Source organism: Gobius niger (genome assembly GCF_951799975.1).
Source record: "Gobius niger genome assembly, chromosome: 18".
NCBI lineage: Eukaryota > Metazoa > Chordata > Actinopteri > Gobiiformes > Gobiidae > Gobius > Gobius niger.
Genome location: NC_136869.1, coordinates 16980481 through 17001548, shown reverse-complemented (window position 1 = coordinate 17001548; position 21068 = coordinate 16980481). Strand labels below are relative to the sequence as shown.

At 40.3% G+C, this 21068-nt stretch overlaps 1 protein-coding gene across 1 annotated transcript; it reads right to left on the bottom strand.

Moving 5' to 3' along the window:
• Positions 1-8663: 8663 nt before the first annotated feature.
• Positions 8664-20870, bottom strand: qtrt2 (queuine tRNA-ribosyltransferase accessory subunit 2). The gene is made up of 8 exons (XM_079576635.1): positions 20597-20870; positions 20455-20510; positions 18777-18853; positions 18488-18697; positions 17429-17628; positions 15717-15868; positions 10217-10322; positions 8664-10110 (listed from the first exon to the last, which is right to left on the bottom strand). The coding sequence occupies exons 1-8, from the start codon at positions 20818-20820 to the stop codon at positions 9858-9860; spliced, it is 1278 nt and encodes a 425-aa protein (XP_079432761.1). The 5' UTR covers positions 20821-20870; the 3' UTR covers positions 8664-9857.
• Positions 20871-21068: the final 198 nt, after the last annotated feature.

The window sequence follows — 21068 nt, the reverse complement described above, 5'->3', positions numbered from 1 at the left end:
CATGCTGTGGGCGGACTGAGGTTTGAGACACAATGGCTTTCACTTTGATTTCCCACCACATATATTTTAACAGCAACAGCAGTCCATACGCAGTTGACTAAGAAGTACGCTTACAGCCATTATTCTGTGAAAAAGTGTAGTAAAATAGATAATTTTCTTTATAACACTGTATCGTCTTCAGCAGTGTAACATCTCGAGCGTGTCTATACCACATGCTGAGGAGAAGTGAGATGAGACTCAAAACTTGACAAGCGCAGCGGCTTTTTCATGTTTTGTCTAAATCCTGATGAACTGGTAATTCTCCGCTAAAGGCGATACTGAAAAAAAGAAGAAAAAAGCTACACATTCAAGCCGCTCCAACAATCCAAATTTCTCACCGAGCTGTTTTGCATTCTTCCCGCTTACATATTCACTTTCTATATGTCGCCTGCGTCTCAAAGCTCAATGCTGCGGAGAGCCATTCATTCTACCGTTCCCACTTGTCCCTATTCCCTTTTATCCTCCGTTTTTAGGCTTTTCAGAAGGCCAGAAAGTCTCGCAAAAAGAGAATAAAAGTAGAGATAATACAGTAGATAAGAAAAAGTCCCAACAGCCATAATGCAATATGGGGCAATCTCGACTCCTGCCCTGGGGAAAAACCAGGCAGCTTCATCAGTAACAGTGAACGCACAAAGCCACAGCGAGCACGGGCTGTTAATCAAGACTCTGTCTGTGCAAGTCCATCAATGTGTTGAGTCACGCTCACCAGAACAACAGGCGGCAGACCCGTCATTCTTGTTCAAACCCCATTGATTTGGGTCTGATTGTCACGTGATGTCACTGCTGACACTTGGTAAATCCGCCCAGAATGATCCGACCAACAAATAAAACTCTAAGCTACCTCTCTAATTTTAGTTCTGTATTTCATTCTCTTATTCTTGCTTATTTGCATGTCCTTATTTGTTATATTGTTATAGTCTACAGCAGTGGTCTAGGTTCTAGGTTCAGCAACACTATGAGCTGATGACCTGAACCTCCTGAATGACCAGGTTATTCCATCAATGGATTTGGACTTTCTCTCTTCCATGATGGAACAGGAATATCCCAAGACGACAATGACAGGATTCATCAGGCTCACAAAGTAAAAGAGTGGTTCAGGGAGCACGAGTCATCGTTTTCACACAGAGTCCAGATCTTCACCCCACTGAGAATCTTCGGGATGAGCTGGAGAAGGCTTTTGACAACACAAGATCTTGGAGAAAAATGAATGCAGCACTGGATCTTTTGTCACAAACAATGCCTCAGCGAATGTGTGCAATGCAACAAAACACTATATATCACACAGGCAACAGCACTGGCTGACTGTCTCTCAAGACATTTTAATCTCCTCATGCATCCATTGCCAATTCCATAAGTATAACAGAAACCTTATTATAACAAAGTTGTTTTTTTCACCAATACACGGTAAAATTGTGACTGATCAGCCTAACCTTCATTGATAGTTCTGTGCCCTTGCATAACAGTAACATGGTGTTCTGAACCAGCATAGACTTGATGCTCTTTCCAAGTTATCACACGATATCAGCCTATCATCAATCTCACTCAAGTTGCTGTGCAGCCGACACATTTTCTCTGCTTTTAATTAACGTTCAGGGAAATTTTTTTGAAAAAATCACTTATTTAATCCACCCACTAACAGGTGCCATATTGCGGTGAACATAGATGCTATTTTGCTTTGCCTGTCAGTTCTGTTAAGCATGAAAGGGGCACAAAAACACATCCTCTCTTTACCTTTGACATGTTTATGTTGTGTGTATGGCATTCACTACAAAACTAAATGACAACGTCTTCAGAGTCACAAAATAAACTTCTCGGGAAGAAGAAAGCGAAAAGTAAAATGTATAAATAAAAAATACAAATTTGAAAAAAGAAGCGTATTCTCTTTCATAACTATTTTAAAACCTTGGGGATCGCCTGTTTCTGTAATTCACTTTTTTCAGGCTATGAATGATTCGCATATTCTGCCACGTTTTTCTTGTTTGACTCGATTGCCTTGGAGCTGTTTCCTTATGTTTATTTAGCACAGTGACACTACAGTATCTCAATGTGATTTGCATACAACGTGAAAATGTCACACACCATTCCAACTCGTGCCTTTGACATTTGATTGAACCCAGATCCAATAAATTACCTGTAATTAGACAGCATTGGAGAGAGTATTGTTGTACTTTATGCACGCACAAGCGGCGTAAACAAGGGTGTAATATGGCAAGACTGTATAGGATGACTTTGAAGGACTGAAATGCAAATGAGAAAATGTGACAAACACCTCCCCGTGGGTTTGAGTCCACATGTGTCGCATCATTAGCTGCAGATTATCCATTAATCACTCCTCATTGTGTAAAAGGGCTTTCCAGTGCCCTGATTATGAAACCAGGACGTCCCGGAGATGCCTTCGCTTGTAAACACTTCACGATGTGTTCCTGCTTCTAAGTGCTGTCATCCTACTCTGCCTCTCGTACACATGCCCAGCTCTTAAATTATGTTAAACGAGGCACTTCTTCCCCGACATGGTTTTTATCTGCAAAGGTCAAATTCTGCTTGGCCTTTTCATCCGTCCACTGTCCTACTGCACCAAGTGCCGCTGACCTTTCTTTCAACTCACCGTAACCTCTGGTGCAGTAGACCAATAAAATAGAGAAGTGAAAATGATAGCACTCCCGCGATCCACAACCGCAGGACATACGTTAGAAACATAGGTTCACTGTAATCCACACATCACTGTCTTTTCAGGGTCTATTGAGTGTGCACTTTGATTCCTTTCCGCTTTTTTTCCATTTAGCATTTCAAAAGACAGGGTTTCGGGATCATGCTTACATAAGGCTTATTTGCATGATACGTGTGGCCCTGAGGATCATGCGGCTATCATATGGCTTTTGAAAAATAACCTGTATATCCAGACTTAAGTGAAATATAGCCGCTTAGCAATATACAGCACAATAGTGGCAAGGCAAGGCAACTTCTTTTATAACACGCATTTCGTACACAAGCTAACTCAATGATGTGTGTTCATGAAGTGGCCAGGTTTATATCCAATTTAGATACCATTTTCATTACAATCTGCAGACCAATTTATAGTTTATAGTTTGTCAGCTACTGTCTACTCTTCTTATATAAGCATCATGGGACTTTCTGAACCGGGAGGCCATACAGTGGGTTTGACATGCACAAAATGACATGGAATTGACATCCTCCTAGGAATGTCCTCCTCCATAATAAGGCAAGTTACAGCACATGGTAATAGAGCCATCAGGGACTGAGGCACTGCCGACACCCTGTCACTTCCACAGAGTCATGAATATTTCTTTTTAGCTGCTCACTGCATTAGGCAATGACAAATGTACGCGCGAATATCTATTTTTAATGTGCATGGCTTTATATTGATCCCATCTATTTTTCTTAGCTCACATATCTGCTGAGTCAGGATGCAAACAAGTATTTAAGACTTGTAGATGCAGCTATTCACTCTGTCAGACAGGACCTGCTCTGAATGCACCGAAACCATGGAATGCAAACTACAGACTAAATGTGTAATCGGCCTACACACAGGTGGGAAAGTGTCAAAACTGCAGTAATTCACTTCAAACACTATATACCGTACTATGCAAAAGATTTAACATTATTTTTCATATAATTATCAGGTCCTCCATTATTCTACAAGGCAAGCAGCAAAATTGCATCTCCCATTGTATAAAACATCTCACGATCAATTAGCTTTTTATCATGGCGTTCAAAGTAACATATACATCTCCTGGATTCTTACATAACATTATTAATGCCAACATAAACGATAAGTTAATAGCTGAGTATTTGCACAGAGTAATTATAGAGGAAATGACTACTCTGTGCAAATACTTTATGTCTTGACTATGAATTTTGTTGTTATTCAGTTATTTTCTCGGTGTTGTTATGAGCCTGCTTGGCTTCTACTTCTCCGCTTCAACATACTATGTTTTTGTAAATTCATACAAAGTATATGCAACCATGGAAAAGGTTCTAGTAGCAGTGAAAACCCCAAACCTACCAACCCTAAAGAACAATACATGTAGCGTCCTACAGGCCACCGGGTTGGAAATAAGGGGGCCATGTTCACCACCGAAGCAGCCGCTGAGTCACTAAAAGGTCAAATACGTGGTAATATCTTATTTTTTTTACATAAAAAGTTGCATAAGACACCTTTAATCAGATGTTTTGTTTTTTGTTCTTTTTTTCCTTAGTTTTATTTTAATGGCTCCTTTGTGAGTAAATAAAAAAGCAAGATTGGTGTAGCAATCTATAAAAAATACTCTCCACAAAGAGCTTGAGGAGCGCAGACCCCTGCCAAGGCACTTACAGTTCACTTACACTAACGTTTCCCTGATTGGCGTTTTCTTTTTGTGTGCAAACCTCGGTGCTTGTTTGACTTAAATGTTGCACTTAACAGGAAACGCAACAATGATCGGCCTTCACGATCAGCATTAGAGCCATTGATTTGAATTTCCCCTGTACAGTTAAGGTTACTCTCTTATTCTCTGAAGACATTTAACATTCCCTGCTCACTGCTTGAAGACACAGGGGTCAATCACTGTCTAACTCAAATCGATAGGATTAGGACCCCTTTAGCCTGCCCTGACTTCTACACATTCAACGACTGTGGTCCCAGAGGCAGACACCTCTCTGAGCTGCAAAGAAAAGAAATGCCTTTACAGTTTTTCCATTCTCTCCTATTAAATTTGTAGTCTGACCTCTCTTCAACTTTGCACAAAGCTTTGACCTGCACTCCAACATTATTCTATTCAGTGTCACAGCCAGGATGAAATATTCACCAGAGTATTTCGGGGAAAAAAGGGCCCCTGCGGTTTAAAACATTGTTTCCTGGAAGGTTAATCGTATGAAGTGAATCTTTCAGTACATCTGGGAGGCAATGATTTAGTGACGATCATTTCTAGGGAGAACATCTTCAGGGTTAAGGATCACCACAGGCACAGGGCACGATCATCAGCCTCTCCGGCTAATGCGCCGAAAACCAGTCATACTCTGAATTCAATCATACAATTTGGAAAATATTGTTTCCTGTAAATTGCAAACAGATTACATTGTTGCAACAGCACAATGCAAAAGAGCCGCATTAGAATAAAACGAAAACTCAAGGAAAATAAGGGGCTAAGAAATCTGACGTATTAAAAGTTCATACAAGGTAAGAAAATAAGCGGCAAAAGAATTATCGACCATGATCCCCCTGTGAAGGGAATAAAAGAAGAATGAATTATCTCAAAGACAATGTAAAATACAACATCATAAATCCTTCTCTTTTGTGCTCTGTACTATTTTGAAAACTATTCCCCAAAATGAGAGCCATATAATTGGTACACAGCACAATCAAATTTATGATTCATGAAGTCAAAATCACTCGGCATTTAACAATCTGGTTAATTACCCAAAACTGTCGTCAAAGCAAAATAAAATAGTGCCAGTTATTAAAAACTTTTCTGAGACAGAATGGGGTTAATCAGCAGGAAAAAATTAACTTCAACAAAACATCAGGTTTTAATTAAATTGCACAAAGGAGAAGGGAAGGAGAAGATGATTAGGAAGAAGAAAGGGGAGAAGAGGAGGAAGATAATGATGAGCACAATCATTCGCTGACTGGATAATTCTGGGTCACTGCTTGGGAGCTTGACCTTGAAAGGGTCGCAGCCAGGTGAGATCTTTTTCTTTCTTTGCCTCAACCAAAAAGAGAGAAAAAAAAAAGTACAGTCATAACAGACGGGGTCATTTAGTAAAATGATTCAGAACCATTTTCTCTTTCTTTGTCACAATACACTGTACACTTACTCACTTACACTGTACACATAGCCGTTCTCGCGAGGCTATGTGACTGAGTTCAAGCTGGAGAGAGCGTTAAATTAAAAAAAAGGAAAGAGTTCCACATGCGTCCAGCAAAGGGCACTGACATAAGAGCTCAGGATATGAACACCACATGATATAGCCACGTGGTAAATGGACAGTCTGCCCCAGGGCGGCTGTGGCTTCAATAACAGCTTACCACCACCGAGTGTGGAGTGAATGAATAATGATTACTATGTAGAAACTTGTGACACAGGGTTATAAAGTGCAATACAAGTGTAAGCCGTTGTTATTAATGAAGCGACAGTCAAGTTGGGGCTTTGACCAAATCACAGCTTATTATAATTGATTGACTGCGGAATTCTTCCGCAGTCAATTATTGGTTTTCATGTTCTTTATTATTATTCCTCTTCCATCTTTTTCCCGATTTTCTAGAGCTTTCAGCACCTTCATGCTTTGTGCAATTTATGCAAGTTATGCATCAAAATGTTCCGCATGTTGAGGAGAAGGGTGCTATTACTTTTGGGACTTCTGCAACTTACGGTTTTTCCGCAATCGGCCAAAATGTTGGAGATTTTTCCCATTGACTTATAATGGGGCTGCCGCAAATCCATGCTTTTCTGCACTTTTGTCTGCATTTTATGCAATTTCTGCACTTTGTGCATGTTCAGCTTATGCAACTTGTGGGTTTTGAGAAAAAATGGTCCTTCTGCAGTTTTCCAGTTTTTTTATACAGGAGTTTGAAATTTTTGCATTGGTGTGTATGTGGGAATCCAGCCAATGGGGAGACTCCAGGACTTTCAGCCATTTGTGCAGCTTCTGCCAATCAAGCACTGAGGCCATTTCAACAGTTTGACCAGTTTATGGAATATAAAAGTTTATGCAACATTAATAATTTATGCAAAGTAACCACTTTATGGGATTTAACCAGTTAATGCATTTTAAAGCATTTATGCAACTTAAGAGTTTATGCCATTTAGGATTTATGAATTTTAAAGAGTTTATGCAATTTACATAATTTATGCAAATTAACCCATTCATGCATTTTACCACTTTATGCAGTTTATACAGTTTATGCAACATGACATTTTATGCATTTTACCAGTTTATGCAAATTTGATTATGCAATTTGAAGAGTTTATGCAATTTCTGCATTCGCTTCCCGCATTTCCGCAGTCAATCGCAATGGCGCAGCCATTGCATTTCTAGTTCATTTATGATATTATTTATATTTTTCATTTATATATATTTAAAAAAAAAATCTATTATATGCGGCCCGCGACCCGCCGTGGGAGCTGAATTTCGGCCCGCGACCCAAAATGAGTTTGACACCCCTGATCTAGCCCCTTTAATGCTTGTTAATGCTCAAACAGATTGTAGTGTTTCCGCAGTAGAAGAAGAAAAGACCAAAGCAGAAGCATGGACACTGTGAATGAAGTGAAATACTACTCCAGGTATGCTGATTCTGCCAGGTTAAAAGCTGTCACCTCTCCTTTGGAAAACCCAAGAGAATATGTGACCAGTCACAGGAATCAGGGACACAAGTCGGTTTTGGGTATTTTGAGCTTTTCACAGATTGTTAAAGTGTGGTCTCCAAGCTTTCCAACAATGTGTAACACATGGAAATTTGATCATATTTGGAGGAGTAAGAAGAACCCATTTCTTGACATATTTGTCAGGATCCACTTATTCAAAGGAGGCCCAACATGAGTGCTGAAACATTACTATTAACAGTTTTGGCTTGTTGTTCATTTGAGAAAATCCTCTTTCACAGTCAGTGGTGCTTACAGCACGGCTCTTCCAGTACTTTTTTCACTGGACTCAAAACAACTCCTCGTGGTTCATTCTAAACTTTAAATGCAAGTAAACTTTAGTGTAAGTATATATATAAGTATGCTATTACCACTATTATTTGTATACTTAAACTTTACTTGGTGAAGTATACTTCTGATAAGCACAACCAAGTACAAGTATAGTCTAAATCTAAGTAAACTTTAGTATAAGTATATATATAAGTATACTATTAGTATTATTATTTGTATACTGTCCCATGACAGCCACAAATCAAGTGTCTGCAAAAGACACCTACTTCATTTACGGAAGCTCACATGCTCTTTGATTCAAATCATTCACTTCATCGTAAACTATAAAGGATTAGGATAATAACAGTCTATGGGGGCATTAGAAAGTACTAAGATCCCAATAAGCCAAAAACAAAGCAGACAGGAAACCAAGCTTAGAAGAAAGGGACAGAAACCACTAGGCCAAAATTGATCATCATGTCAAACCACACATACTATGCCAATTTCATGAGAAAATCTTATTTTATATTGAAGATATTTCATTCTATGTGACAACAGTACATGGATGAAAATGATCCATTTCAGTTAACATTCACCAATTGAATTTCATGTAATCTCTTTATGCAGTAACCGATGAAGATGAAATGTTGCACACTGCATGAGGTAGATATAGTCTATATACAGTGTATTTTTTTTCAGAAAAATCTGTCATAATTATGAAGATACAACAATTGTATCAGCCAGTTCAGTTACAGCGACCATCTTGTTTCCAGTATGAAAAAACTGAGCTAAGTTTTCCTGTGAGGTGATATCACGTCAAACTACACATACAGTGCGAATTTCATGAAAACATGTTGTTCAATATTGCAGATATTTCATTGTATCTGACAGAAAGTGCATGACTGAAGATGCGACTTTATGGTAGACATTCTGTTCTTATTTCTTCAATAAAAAACAAACGAAGGCGATGCGCGAGTGGAATATTCATGAAATATGTTCCCAACATCTTATGTTAACATAAATGCATGGTTGCCAACCACTAACATTCCGGAACCACAAAAACTATATACATCTTTAAGCATAACCCTTCTGTCCAATAATAAAAGCAAATCAACCAACCCTGTCTTTTTAATGCTGAATGTGACAAGGTAACCCACAAGTACAACAAAAATCCTCATTGCTTAAATCTGTCAGTGTCTGCTCCCGCGATCTGTCCCACTGTCCCCCACAGACAACTGCACGGTCTGGCAGTCAATTACATCCCCTCACCTTCAAAAATCTTCCTCCAGCTCGGCAGAGGCAGACCAGAGACCCATATCTTTATCTTATCTTTATCCTCTCGGGTGCAGGAGCAGTCAAGCTGTCAACACAAACCTTCAGTTAACCTCCTCAAAACCCATGAGACAACACCAGCTACATCTGCATGGCAGGAGCAATGTGTGATGCAAAATACATGCTCCCATGTGGCAAACTTCGCAAGATGAATCTCAGAGTATGTGTGGCGCCGTCTTATCAGAGATGACTGGGAGAAACTTGCATGCACTAAAGATGAATATGAATGAAAAGTCAAAGGTTGTTAAAACGTGGTTTGTAGTTTATTGTTTTACAGAACAGGTCTTTATTTAGAGGTAATGCATTTTGTCATCTCGCTGTACCAAAGGGTCCAAAGGACATTAGTCATGCACTGACCTGAGATCAGATCAGAAAAAGCAGGCACTCTGGGACAGTCGATAGTCCAGCGCCATCCATCCTCACTTTCCTCTATGCAAATTTATCCTGACCCCTCATCGGGTTCCTTTCCCTCCTCTGACGCCTATCCCTGACTTCATCTCCTGGCTATCTCCTCAGATCAATATCAAGCCTCATCTGGTGTTAAAGCAGGACGAAAAGCCAAAGCCCAGACACAGAGACTTTGTGTTTATCAGATCTTGTCTACTTTACAGCAGCCCCAGAGACAGGGTTTAAAACAGAAGGACTGCCCCAAACTCGGCGTTCCTGGCGCCTTTTTCATATTAATGCATTTAGAGTCTCTGGAGCCCCTAAGTGCATGAATATTAAAGTGAGTCTGATGTCGTGACACTGTAGTTCAGCGCTGTGAGGAGCCTGTGGTCAGTGCAGTGATCCTTTTGATAAGGACATCCTCCATCCCAACAGCAGTCCCCCAACTTCTTTTTCATTTTAATTCATGACTCATTCCTTTGTCGCCGTCTGAGCGCCCTTCTCTCCCAGGACCTGCCGCTTCAGTACATCCAGTTGATCTTTGGCCAGTGCGTCTCTCACTGCGCTGAAAAAGCCCTGGTAGTGGACCGTGTTGTGTATCATGAGCAGGACTCCGGCCAAAAGTTCATTGGTCACAAGAAGGTGATGTACGTATGCCCTCTGGTGGTTCCTGCAGCAGTAACAGCCACACCCCTCCACCAGCGGCCCAAAGTCATCCCCAAACCTGCAGCACAGAAAAGACGACTGATGATGCGAGAAGAGTGTGTGCACATATACGTAATATGGCAATCATGTGTGTGATAAAAGCATCCCTCTAGGGTACAACAAACCGCTTGTCTTTCAGATTGAGCTCAAATGTCGTCCTTTGCGTTTGATCTTCAAGATTATCCTCTCCGTTCTGTATCAGCGGTGTCTCCACTTCATCCTGCGCCAGCACTGTGGAAACATACATTACATACATTATATATCATTGGTCCCAAAAGGAAAGTCGTGGAAAATGACCTCCGGCTGCTCAGATAAAACATGGAAAATCTTATCAAACACTCTCACCGACACTGTTTTATGTCAGTGATTCCCAATGGTTTCTGTTTTATGCACCTCTTGAAGTAGTTTTTATCCATAAACCCTGCCCCTTGTGTGCTATTGATTATTTACAAAGCAGACAACAAATATGGCAGCTTATTGCTAAAGGCCATTTATTTACAGCCACACAGCATAACAATTCATTGAAAAAATAGAATAAATTACAAATGTTTGTATACCATAAATTGAAAAAATAAATAAAAAATCAACATAACAAACATGTGCTTGCTGTGAGCTGCTCATCAATCCTAAGATGATTGTAACTTTACACAAAGCAGGGACGTCTCCAGCTCATCTCCATGGACACTAAAATCAGCCAAATATGAGATTTAAATAGGTTAGGTCCTTATCCACATCCATTCTTTGATTACCCGCTGCAAAAATAGGTATTTTTGTGTCTGGTTCGTCATAAGGAGAATGTTTGTATTGTTTGTAACGGTATAATCCAGAATGTTAAGCAGTGTGCCTTTGAGTATAAACTATTGCATTTTTACAAGCTGTTGCAAAGAAATCCAATCAAATCCTAGTGCAGCATCTATGTTATGGTTAAAGGGGCTAGATGCAAGTTAGTCATTATATGCTCACTACTGCCACCTCTGGTCTTGTGCGTAACTGCAGCTTCTATATTAAGCCCGTGCATGACGGCACTTCGGACCCGAATTAACAACTTTTTGAGTGACAGTGCAGGATTTTAGAGGCAGTTGTGGTGAACAGGTCTGAGCTCATTCTACACATTAGGACTGGAACATGTAGGGGGAGGAAAATACTTTGTTTTAACATTTTTAAACTCCGTATAGTCCCTTTAACATACAGCTGAAACATGTTGTATTACTGGCAGCAATGGCAGCCAAAAAATCGATCCTTTAAAAGGACAATATCTGAAGGTTATAGCTGTTAGTTGTGGTTCAAACTCTTTCGTAACTTTCCTGACATATTTGTAATCCTCCTAATTCTTCTCAGGGATGAGTCTCAAGTCTCAAAAACTGGCCGAAAGCTCACAATCAATGAAAAAGTGTTATTGTTACATGGAAGGTCATTTTTCTCAACCAACTGCAAATTCAATATACTAACGGAAGACCAAACTAAATCCTGTAAAGGGCCTTTAAGAGAACTGGAGGATTACTGATGGCACTTTTCCTGTTGAAACTAGGTAAAGAGAGGCTGAATGCGGCAACAGAGAAGTGGAAATCAGAAAGTAAACATGGAGGACAGTGGCTCATTGGGACCACAAACAGCGGCCGGGAGAGAGAAAGTAACAATGGGAGAAAATGGGTTTTGTAGAAAGTGTGACACGGATGAAGTGAAGCTTAGAAAGAAAACCGGAGCGCCATTATTTAGGCAAGACAGTCGCTGAACGGGTATAAAAGGTGAGAGTTTTAGCATAACAATGAATAATGAGGTAAAAAAAAAAAAAAAATCGAATGCTGGTGAATGAGTAGCGAAAGGGGGATGCTGGGTAGTGGACAGGAGGGAGAAACATGAATTATCATACAGTCGCTCACGTCAAAGCAGGCCTGTCTGGGAAGCTGTTGCTCCCCGCGCCCCAGTGTCCCACGGGGCCTTGTAATTGGCTGAGAGGGGAATTACAGTTTCTCTGTGGGTTTGACACTGGCGCCGCGCTCACCTCCACTGAACTCCATTATGCTCCCTGTGCAGAATCGATTAGTCCTGTCTGACACCTGGATACTCCACTCTTTCAGACGACTTTAACGCCAACTTTTTAATGAAGCACAAAGTCCGCCGCAGTTCCCACAACCGGTGTCATAACAAAGCTTTTCACCCGCGACAACAATCCCATTAATTGTTTACCTTACTGGAACAGGCAGCAGCTGGTCACATTTACTGCTTTTTAATACTCAACACCTGTACTTCATTGCCACAAACACAACAAATCTATGCATATTTCCTAAGATTTGCACAGATTGCATCAAAATACTGGATACAAACGGCAACTTTGGAGCAAAACCTGGAGCAATGTCAGGTTGTTTCCACAGCTCAGTTTTTAATCTCAGTAAGCTGGCCTGAGGTTCGGTGGACGCAGCATCATCCCCCAGGCAAATATGGTAGGTACTATCATTATTCAAAACAAGAGCCTGATTACTTATTCCTGATGTCGCACAAAAACAAACAATCAAGCGCTCAAAGGGACGATTTTCTGGGAAATGAAAAGTGAAACTATGAATAAACTGGTTTAGATTAACACTGCATTTTGTGTTTGTAATGATCACCACTGCCTAAGAAGAAGAACACATCTTTACTTTACAACCGCATGGGTTATTCTGAATTGCAGTATTATGAATTTCTTTGATATCAAGGGACAGAATCTTTTACATCTAATTAAAGAAAAGGCGCTTTACATATCTACACCCTCACAGCCAGCCTATTTCAATTAACTCAAGTCTCTGGGGTTTTTAAAAGCAAGTGTTTAATCATTTTATTGCCTTTAATCAATAATGTATTTGCTTGCCATCACTGAATCTTATTAATACAGTATCATCAAAATTACATCGGTGTCTCCCCAGTTGTTCCTCTGTGCTCAACCGTGACGGGAGAGTATATGAGAAGCAGCTTCTCATTTATCTTTTCATTTAAGGAAACCGCCGGTGATATGAAGCATATTTAACTTCCCTGTGGGTGGCTAAGGGACACCCATTCTCAAAAGCTTATCACACATGGAGATGTCTGCTTCCTCCAGGCATTGACTGTCACAACTTTTCATCAAAAAATGTTCCAATATTAAAAAAAGCCTCTGCTTTTGGCAAGGTTGCTTTAACCTCGAGGTCTCCTGCTTCACTCACGCACCTATGCAAGGCTGCCAAGTTCAAATACTTTCTTTTAATTTTCTTCTTTCTTTGTCATTCTCTTCTCCAGGCCTGTGTAAGTTAATTTAAATGCTCTGTAAACACAATGACAGCTACAGGAATTACAAGTTGAAAAGAACAAGAAAGCAATTACGCACAAAATATGTGTACAGCTGTTGTTTGACGCTAAACAATTACTTCTTCTGAATGAAAGAGAGAGGTTGATGTTGGACATGAGATAAAAGCTGGAAATTCTCAAGAAATGTAATGAGTTATTTCAGGTGAAGCCGTCACATGGGACCAAATGAGAGGGAACACAGCTCTTATGGGACAGCCATCATATCTTTAGCCATTTCACAAAGGTTTGATCATCATTTCATGAGCTATGTTGTTAAATCAAACTCTCACCAAATCCACTGTGAGTATAGCTACACATTATATCACCAAAATATCAGTAGAAGTAGAAGCCACTGAGGTCTTTCATCTTATATTTAAACATTTTCTTCTGAAAAACCATACAAATGTAAATTTTTAGTCCTGATAATAAACACATTTAGTTCCATTTTAGCCTTGTGTGAATTTAATAATAAATATGGTGTTGAAATGTCTAGTAAAATATCACAATAAGCTTCATTTTATTCTCATACCAAGGCCTTTTTAGTGTCATCTATCACCCCAATAAATAATAAATGATTCATTTATTATTTTGACTGGATAGGTTGAGTTGAGGATGCGTCGCCTCAAGGCACAGATTCTCCTTCTTAGCCCTTGTGATCAGAATGTGACACTGTTGGTGGTCCCGCACATCAATCAAAACAATCAAAACCTTGTTCATTTCTTTAACATTATTTTAAGGCATCCACAGACATTACAGTCGCTGACCATCACCTAGCAAATTGAAACTGAGTTGACTGATTTAGATCACCTTTGTGCCGAGGATCAAGAGCTACTGCACTAAACTGACTGCTGCGAGTGAAAAGCCCAAAATGTGCAGCATTTCATTTGTGCCAAATACTACGGCCATATCATAGAAACATTTTTTTAATCAGTTAGCAGTAAACTAGTCCAAACCTATTCTTTATACTTCAAAATGTTCACCTTAACCTGTAATTGCACTTATTATCATAATCAGCACTGAAATATTTCCAAAATCCCCAAGGTACTCCAAAGAATATAAAGGCGGCTAAACCATTCCCCTCAATTTGGACAAATGCTGTGGGCTTGGGTAGTACAGTGGTTAGTACAGTGGTTAGTGCTCGTGCTTCACAGCTCAAAGGTCCCGGGTTACGCAAAGTGAGCAAATTCACTCGTGGGACGGTCATTCAGTCTCATCCTAATCGCAGTCAGGTGTTGCTTTCATTCATCTGATTTAAATTCATGAAACTATATGCTACTCTCCTGCCTTCATTTCTTTGTGTAGCCTACAGCGGCATGTGTGTTGTTGACCACTTTGATCTCATTATATATTGCACGATTGGTTGAAAATGTTTTAAGCTACAATGAAGAATGTTGGGCTGTGCTTTCCTTTAGCCCTCTAGCTGGCACCGCAGTTCTCCGGTACATGCGCGTGACATCACTCATCGTCAGTGAGATGCTCGTCATATAATTAGAATATCATGAAAAAGTGCATTTACTTCTGTTATTCAACTTAAACTGTGAAACTAATGTATGATAGACTCATTACAGGCAAAGTGAGATATGTAGCCTTTAATTGTGATCATTTTGATTATTATGGCTCACAGCTTGTTAAAACCCCAAATTAAAAATCTCAGAAAATTTGAATATTTTAAAAATGGACTGTAAGCCATAATCATCAACATAATAACAAACAAAGGCTTGACATATGTCACTTTGCATGTAATGAGTGTATATTAGTCTATATCATATATTAGTTTCACATTTTAAGTTGAATAACAGAAGTAAATGCACTTTGTCATGATATTCTACGTACATGACGAACACCTGTATAAGTCTTAAGTCCTCAGAAGAAGAAGGAACCAAAACTGTTTTGGTTCCCTCCTCCTAGTAGGAGCCTGAGTCATAAACATAAGACTGCTCTAGCTTGGGTACAGTGTCACATTTTGATCACAAGAGCTGAGAAATAGTAGCTTCTGTGAGTAGAAGAAAAACGTCCTCAACTCAACCTACCCAGTCCAGCCGATGATTTAAGCTTCACTACAATGCATACTTCCTGGACGAATGAGAGCCTTCACAAACACAATGCTAAAATAGGCCATCTAGTGTCACCAAATACATCACATCAAGTACATAAAAGTTATCAAAAGTTGATTTATTTGTACAAGAGCCAATTCATGAGCTGACTTTTTGAGCTCAGAAAAAACGGCATTTTACAAAGTGAGTTATTGCTATAAATTATGCAAAAGCTTAAGTACTTGTGTCTTTTGAAACTAAAAGCCATTAATCACACCTCCAGGAGGCGCTGTACCTGTGCGCTCTGGGTCCAGGCAGATGTTGTAGTTGAAGCAGAGGGCACAGCCGCGCTCCGTCACCTGGAACGGAAAGAACCCTTCGAAGAGGTCCACTCCCGCCTCCACACACGCCAGCACCTCATCGGGACGGCCCACACCTTGCAGCAGCCTGGGAGAGCAGACACGAAAAATTGCAAATGACACGGCAAAGCATTGTGTGTCAGATAGAACATACGTGTGTGTGTAAAGCTGTAACAATTACAAACCCCCTGAGTGCACGTTATCAATATTAGAGCAGCACGAACAAGCACGAGCAGCACCACTCACAGAAAACAGAAACATTCGCTCCCGTGTACGGTTTTGCTCGGTTAACTAGCTCGCTCCGACTCTGTGCCTGCAGGCGTCAAGGTCAAGTCCAATTTAGTATTCGATAATGACTGCACTGCCCGGTCCAGTAGGAAGCTGAAACTCTTAACAGCCACAACAACCAGCGGGCAGGGTGTCTCAGGGCACTAAAGAGGAGTCAGATCACAAGTCCACTTAGTGACGCTCAGGGGAAGCTGCTGGATATGTTCCCCTCGCAGTACTCGTCCTCTCCGTGGCAAGGATAGGAGTACGCCAGAGAGAGAATCCCCGGTGTAAAAAATAATGCTATGAAGGAGTTGAAGTAACTGACAACTTGAAGGGGAAGAAAGTGTTTACTTTCTCATTGCAATGTGGCTGACAGGAGATGACAACGACCTTTTTATGATTTATTACAGAATATGTAAAGCTGGCCCCGTGGGGTGATACTGATTTTGCTTTACTTTGTTCTTTCTTAGAGGTGAATCTTAAACAACAACAAAGAGGTGAGAAAAATATCCTTTACGATTACAACATTTTAGTCCTGAACTCACCTCTGTATAACAACTGCTGCTACTGGTCGTTATTGTTAATGAAAAAGTCACCCCCAAAAAATGTATTACATTTTTCTGTCACTATCGTACACTTCTTCATTGTGGACATGTCTAAATGTTATTCGTAGTCTAGTCTGCTCAACACTTATGGCTGTTGATGGCCAAAGGATCACGGACACAGGCCAATCAGTTAAGGTCAGGCTGTGCTAATGATGGCCGACAGACTGCGGAGGGAAACGATGTGGCCGCCGGGGTTTCACTTGTAATCAATCAGGGAGTATAAATAATTGATTGAGCAGAACCCACCGACCACTCACCCAGGTCAAGTCTTTGAACAACAAAGATGTTCAGAGATGGCTAAAGATAAAATGGGAAATAGGAAAGTTTGCTTCAACCTTTGAGTAAAAGCATCCACTATTGGTGACATAATGGAGTTAAAAAAGTAAAAATATAATACTTAATAATTGATCTACTACAATTTCAACCGGTGCCATAGCAAAAAATGTGAGAATGTTTTTGATTCTGTGGTGCATAGGTGAAATTGTAATGGAATAGTAGAATAGGACCTTATGATCAAACTCATTGTTATTTGACACCAAACTTTGCAACCATCTGTGAAGTCTATTACGCAACATTATTAATTAAGTACTTGCACATGTAATCATTGCTTATAAATATTTAAGGACATCTAGCAGATTTTCTCCCGCTGGGTAAATAAGAGGAGTGACATCTCCCCTGGTCACCATCATAAATATTGAACAATCTAATAAACACGCAATTTTCCTCTTTTTTTGTAACTCATGATGCTAATTAGCTGCCTGCGTGTGGCTGACCTGGGCTTATCCTCAGGCAGCTCTGTGTTCACAGCAGAGACGAGTTCAGTCCTCAGAGCCTGGTCCATAGAGCCCGTCTGTAGACCGTCTAAGCAGAAGCCCGCCACTGGCCTCTTGGCGGTCTCTCTGGCCGAACGCACTCTCTCCTCCAAGATGTCTCCTCCCTCCACCACGCCAAACACCGCTACTCCCTCCAACTCCTGCCAATCATCAAACATTTGAAACTTTAAACCTGCACAAGAACAAACAACAAAAGTCAACCGCAAAACTGCTGTCGATTTCCGTTTAAAACACCATTAAATGAGTTCTCTCGAGACTTTGATTTCTGTCAATGCATTTTACTGCCACAAAAGGGAATTATTTCTGGAGTTTCCTAATGTTGTGACATGCTCAGCGCATGCACTAATGCCAGAGAAGAGACAGTAGGGGGTCTGGTTGCACTGGGCTCAGTAGCAATCAAGTTCTTTGTTCTTTCTCATGTCAGAAATTTCTCGCAATTATGCATTTTGTTTGTTGTTTGTTGGGTGGGGGATGGTGGGGGGATTCATCATCAGAATCATTTCACCAGCAGATCCTCTTGGTAAACTGCCAGGAATTTCAGGGATCCACAGGTTAGCAAATAAAGTGCAATTGTAAGCAAATCCAGATAGACAATAAGATGTGCATAAGACAGCATAAAAATGTGCTAATGCCATTACCTCGAGAAGACAAATGGAAGAATGCCTTCTATCCGACCAGCTATTTTCTTAATAAGCATCTGTCCAGCTTATCATTTAAGACGGATTTGTATTTTAGAAAGGAAGATAGCACGGGAATTGCATCAGTGTAGCATGTAGCTGGCCCCGTCTTCACCTAGTGATAATGATTCCCCTTAATTTGACTGTGTTTCAATCTGTAGCGCAGCTGCACAACGCTTCTCTGTGACAACAAAATTACCGGACATCAATCCCCGTCTGCCGTGCCGTGCCATGCATCGTTGATTCATAAGAGAACAGTCGATAAAGTCTTTGTGTAGGACAACAGCTGTGCGTGTTAAGTACTCAACGCTATCATGTTTACCGGTGAGTTTTGGTGCACCAGAAGACACTCGTCCAAATGGGCAAGAGATCGATCCACGGATTTCCGAACCCTTTTCCGGGAGGTGTTGTTTTGCCAGGTCTCACCATCTGCCATTGCCTGGTACCAGTCTGGTTGCACTGTCTTAAGCAACGCCATAAATTTAGCCACTGTGAGCTCTATTCGTCCACCACTGCCCCACACTGACACAGTCTGCCAGCAAACAGAAACGTTACACAGTTGCAGATGGAATTAAGCAATAACTACATGCTTTTTGCTAAAATATATTCACCTTGTTTGTTGTGTATCCTGTTGGGCAAGGCGCTGCTGGGTCATGAAGTGAGCAGTACAAAAAAGTGTCATGCAGACCTGAAAAATACAAAGTGTGTCTGTATAAACAATCACACGGACAAGACTGAGGTAGTTAACTCAGCAAAAGGAGGTTGGGATAAGACGGGATGAGACATTTCTTTACACTTAATATTAATGTGACTACCAAGAGTCAAAAGAGACTGATGAGGTGTGCCTTTATCAGCAAACACAGCTGCTGCTCCAAGTCAAAAGGTGCAAAGACAAAAGCCCTCATGACAGAAACGCAGTTAATGCTTGTAATTATTTAATCACTAAGTGTCCCCAAAGTTCCCTTCTGGGACTTTGTGGTTGCACTGAAGTAATCCCCCCACAGTTTACAACAAGTGACGCTACAGTGATTACATTTCTAATTTCACATCGGTCTGCCTCAAGCCTGGGTGAAACATAGCTCAGCTGATTGAGGGTGTTGTTGTAGAGCATTACACAAGTACCTCTACAGGTTTAAGTCTGCCTGGAAGAGCTAATCAGCTTATTATTATTGAACACAAATTGCAGTTTATTTATATCACACTTTGTTTCAGCATTTACATTTTAGTCTATGGAAATGCACATATATTCTACTCTGTGATAAATATGTGCAACCTGCCAAACTGCCACGACATTTACACGAACAAACAAGTCACACCAATAACGGATTTAAAATCAGCACACGCTTCTCAGATGTCACTCTGACTTACCATGCAAGAGAGTGATAGACAGTATTTTTGTTCTAGAATTTGTAATAGACTGGACACCGTCGGTAATTATTGAGCATTTGATAATTTAAGGGTTAAAGTGACATTTTGGCAAAATTGAGCAACACAGTTTCTTGGCCTCTAACAGAATCCTAAAAATGACAACTAGATTATCACATTGGATTTGGAAACTATTGTCACCCTTTTAGAGATCCCATACCCTATTACTTATCAGACATTTTTCAAAAATACTTTTGGACAACAATATTATTGTTATTTCCAATTGTATAACTTAAAATATTGAGCATTGTACATTTACCCAAAACAAATAAAAGCAACTCAAAGCAGATTTTTAAAAATGCCACTGTTAACACCAGAAGGTGCAAGGACTCCACCTGCTGGTACTCACCGGTGCTAATCAGTTTAAAGAGAACACATATTTGTGGCCTCTAAACGTGCATTTGGGCATTTCAGTAGTAATATTTTATGTATAACTGAAATAACCACTGTCACCAGGGATTCTGAGGGTTTGTGTATAGGTGTTTGGCTGGAGCGCCCTCCGCTGGCAGTAGTGGGCATTAAAGATGCTAAAAACTATATGCAAGCCACCATTTTCACCTGATGGCATGCTAAATAATTACTGTTGCCATAATAAACGGCATTTGAGTGTAGAACAGCTCCAGAGATGATTCATGGGCTGTAAAAACAGCAAGGAACACAATAACGAAACATAGCATACCTTCCGCAGTAGAAGAAAAATGTACAATGAGGCACTGATATAATATGGTTGAAACTATCATCATTTAATATCATTAATGCACAAAAAAACAAGAGAAATGAAAAAGAAGAAGCACGCTGAGTGCATTCCAAATGTGGATATGTTTTTACTTAAGTTGTATGTACGGTATAGTCTTCTTTGCTTACCTGCAAACTTCCGGAAACCATCTTTAAACTCATCTAGAACTTCTTGGTGCTCTGCTCTTGATATGGAGAAAGAATAAGGGGTGCATAAGACAGAGATTGAGGTGATTGATTGTCCAATGGATCAAAAATGTAATTAACTTACATTGCGGACAGAGTAACCTGAGTGACACATGGGAGGTTCTTTATCGTGTGCAGCGTGTCTTGTGTGAGATGCGGGACTGTACCGAGGTGTGAGTACAACAGACATCCCGGAGTGTCCATACAGTGATGTCCCGTCTTGCCCGGTGCTTTCAAAATTCCAAGTCGACATTTCCCCTTCCCTTGGACCACCCGGCTCAATTCGAACTGAACTGTTTTGGCAGCCATTCGTCGCTCTGTGAGCAAAAAAGGCACAATGTCACAACAGAAAAGGAGCGACGTCATCTGTGATTAGTACAAAAATAAGAATTTAACAGTTTGAATTAGCATTAGCAGTCACGTGGATGTATATTTGAATTCTAAAAACGTCTGTAGTCCACATGTAACTTCTCTAGAGTATTAGATGTAATGAAACACAATGCTATTTTCTTTGCTATATATATTTATTCAAGTGAATCTTTGTAATCTTGCCATTT

Coding starts and splice junctions, on each gene's coding strand:
- qtrt2 (XM_079576635.1), bottom strand. CDS start 20,820: ATGGCTGCCAAAACAGTTCAGTTCGAATTGAGCCGGGTGGTCCAAGGG. Junction 18,854..20,454: donor TGGTTTCCGGAAGTTTGCAG/GTAAGCAAAGAA, acceptor TGTATTTTTCAG/GTCTGCATGACACTTTTTTG. Junction 17,629..18,487: donor TGGTGCACCAAAACTCACCG/GTAAACATGATA, acceptor GATGATTGGCAG/GAGTTGGAGGGAGTAGCGGT.